This window comes from Penaeus monodon, chromosome 24, assembly GCF_015228065.2.
Source record: "Penaeus monodon isolate SGIC_2016 chromosome 24, NSTDA_Pmon_1, whole genome shotgun sequence".
NCBI lineage: Eukaryota > Metazoa > Arthropoda > Malacostraca > Decapoda > Penaeidae > Penaeus > Penaeus monodon.
In genome coordinates, this window is record NC_051409.1 from 13,271,228 (window position 1) to 13,271,859 (window position 632).

The 632-nt window shown below is 43.4% G+C and overlaps 1 protein-coding gene across 2 annotated transcripts in view; it reads right to left on the minus strand.

The window, feature by feature from the left end:
- The window catches only part of LOC119588589 (failed axon connections homolog), a 7,241-nt gene extending 6,626 nt beyond the window's left edge, over window positions 1–615 (minus strand). Inside the window, exons 1-2 of one of the 2 annotated variants that reach the window (XM_037937230.1) lie at window positions 471–615; window positions 83–220 (exon numbers count right to left, since the gene is read on the minus strand). In XM_037937230.1, coding sequence (XP_037793158.1) covers window positions 83–189 — 107 coding nt within the window. In that variant the 5' untranslated portion in view covers window positions 190–220; window positions 471–615. The remainder of the gene's footprint in view (window positions 1–82; window positions 221–470) is intronic. The other variant, XM_037937229.1, reaches the window with a different exon arrangement.
- Between the last annotated feature and the right edge of the window lie 17 nt (window positions 616–632).

Below are 632 nucleotides of genomic sequence, written 5' to 3' on the forward strand. Positions count from 1 at the left end.
CAGCATGTGGATTGTTACCGTTACTAATGCACTTGTATCGCTTAAATAATATATAGTCGAAACAAAATTGTTGCCGGATTACCTTCTGTTCTTCCTAAGCAGATAGTTGTACAGGTAGAGCGTGGCAGTCACCATCACCACGAAAGTGATGACAGATGTCGACGCCCACATAATGCTCGACGTCTCCATAACGGGCACGATTTTCCTTTGCTAAGTTAGCCTATTCAGTACAACATAACCAATAGCACAAGTTAGAGACACATATAAGTTAGAAACTGCTCTATAAGCTAACTTCCTCGATCATGTTACTTATTTTAGGATACAAGAAATGAAAAAAGGCACAGTTAACAGAGAACCGATTTCACCGTTACAATAAAAACGACAGCCTGAATACACTAAGGGGTAAAATTCACTGTAACAACTGCATGGACCTTCAAACTCAATAGGAAATACAGAGGAGTTGAACCTACGAGCACTGTGAGACACGGCGCAGGTAAATGTATTGAAGGGCAAACGAGTGAGTGGACCACTTAGATAGATGATTCACCAGTAAGGCTCAGCGTTAGCCACGCTGTCCCAGTGCGTGTGTTTGTGTGTATGCCCGCACGAGAGGGTGCGTACGTGTGTGGGGA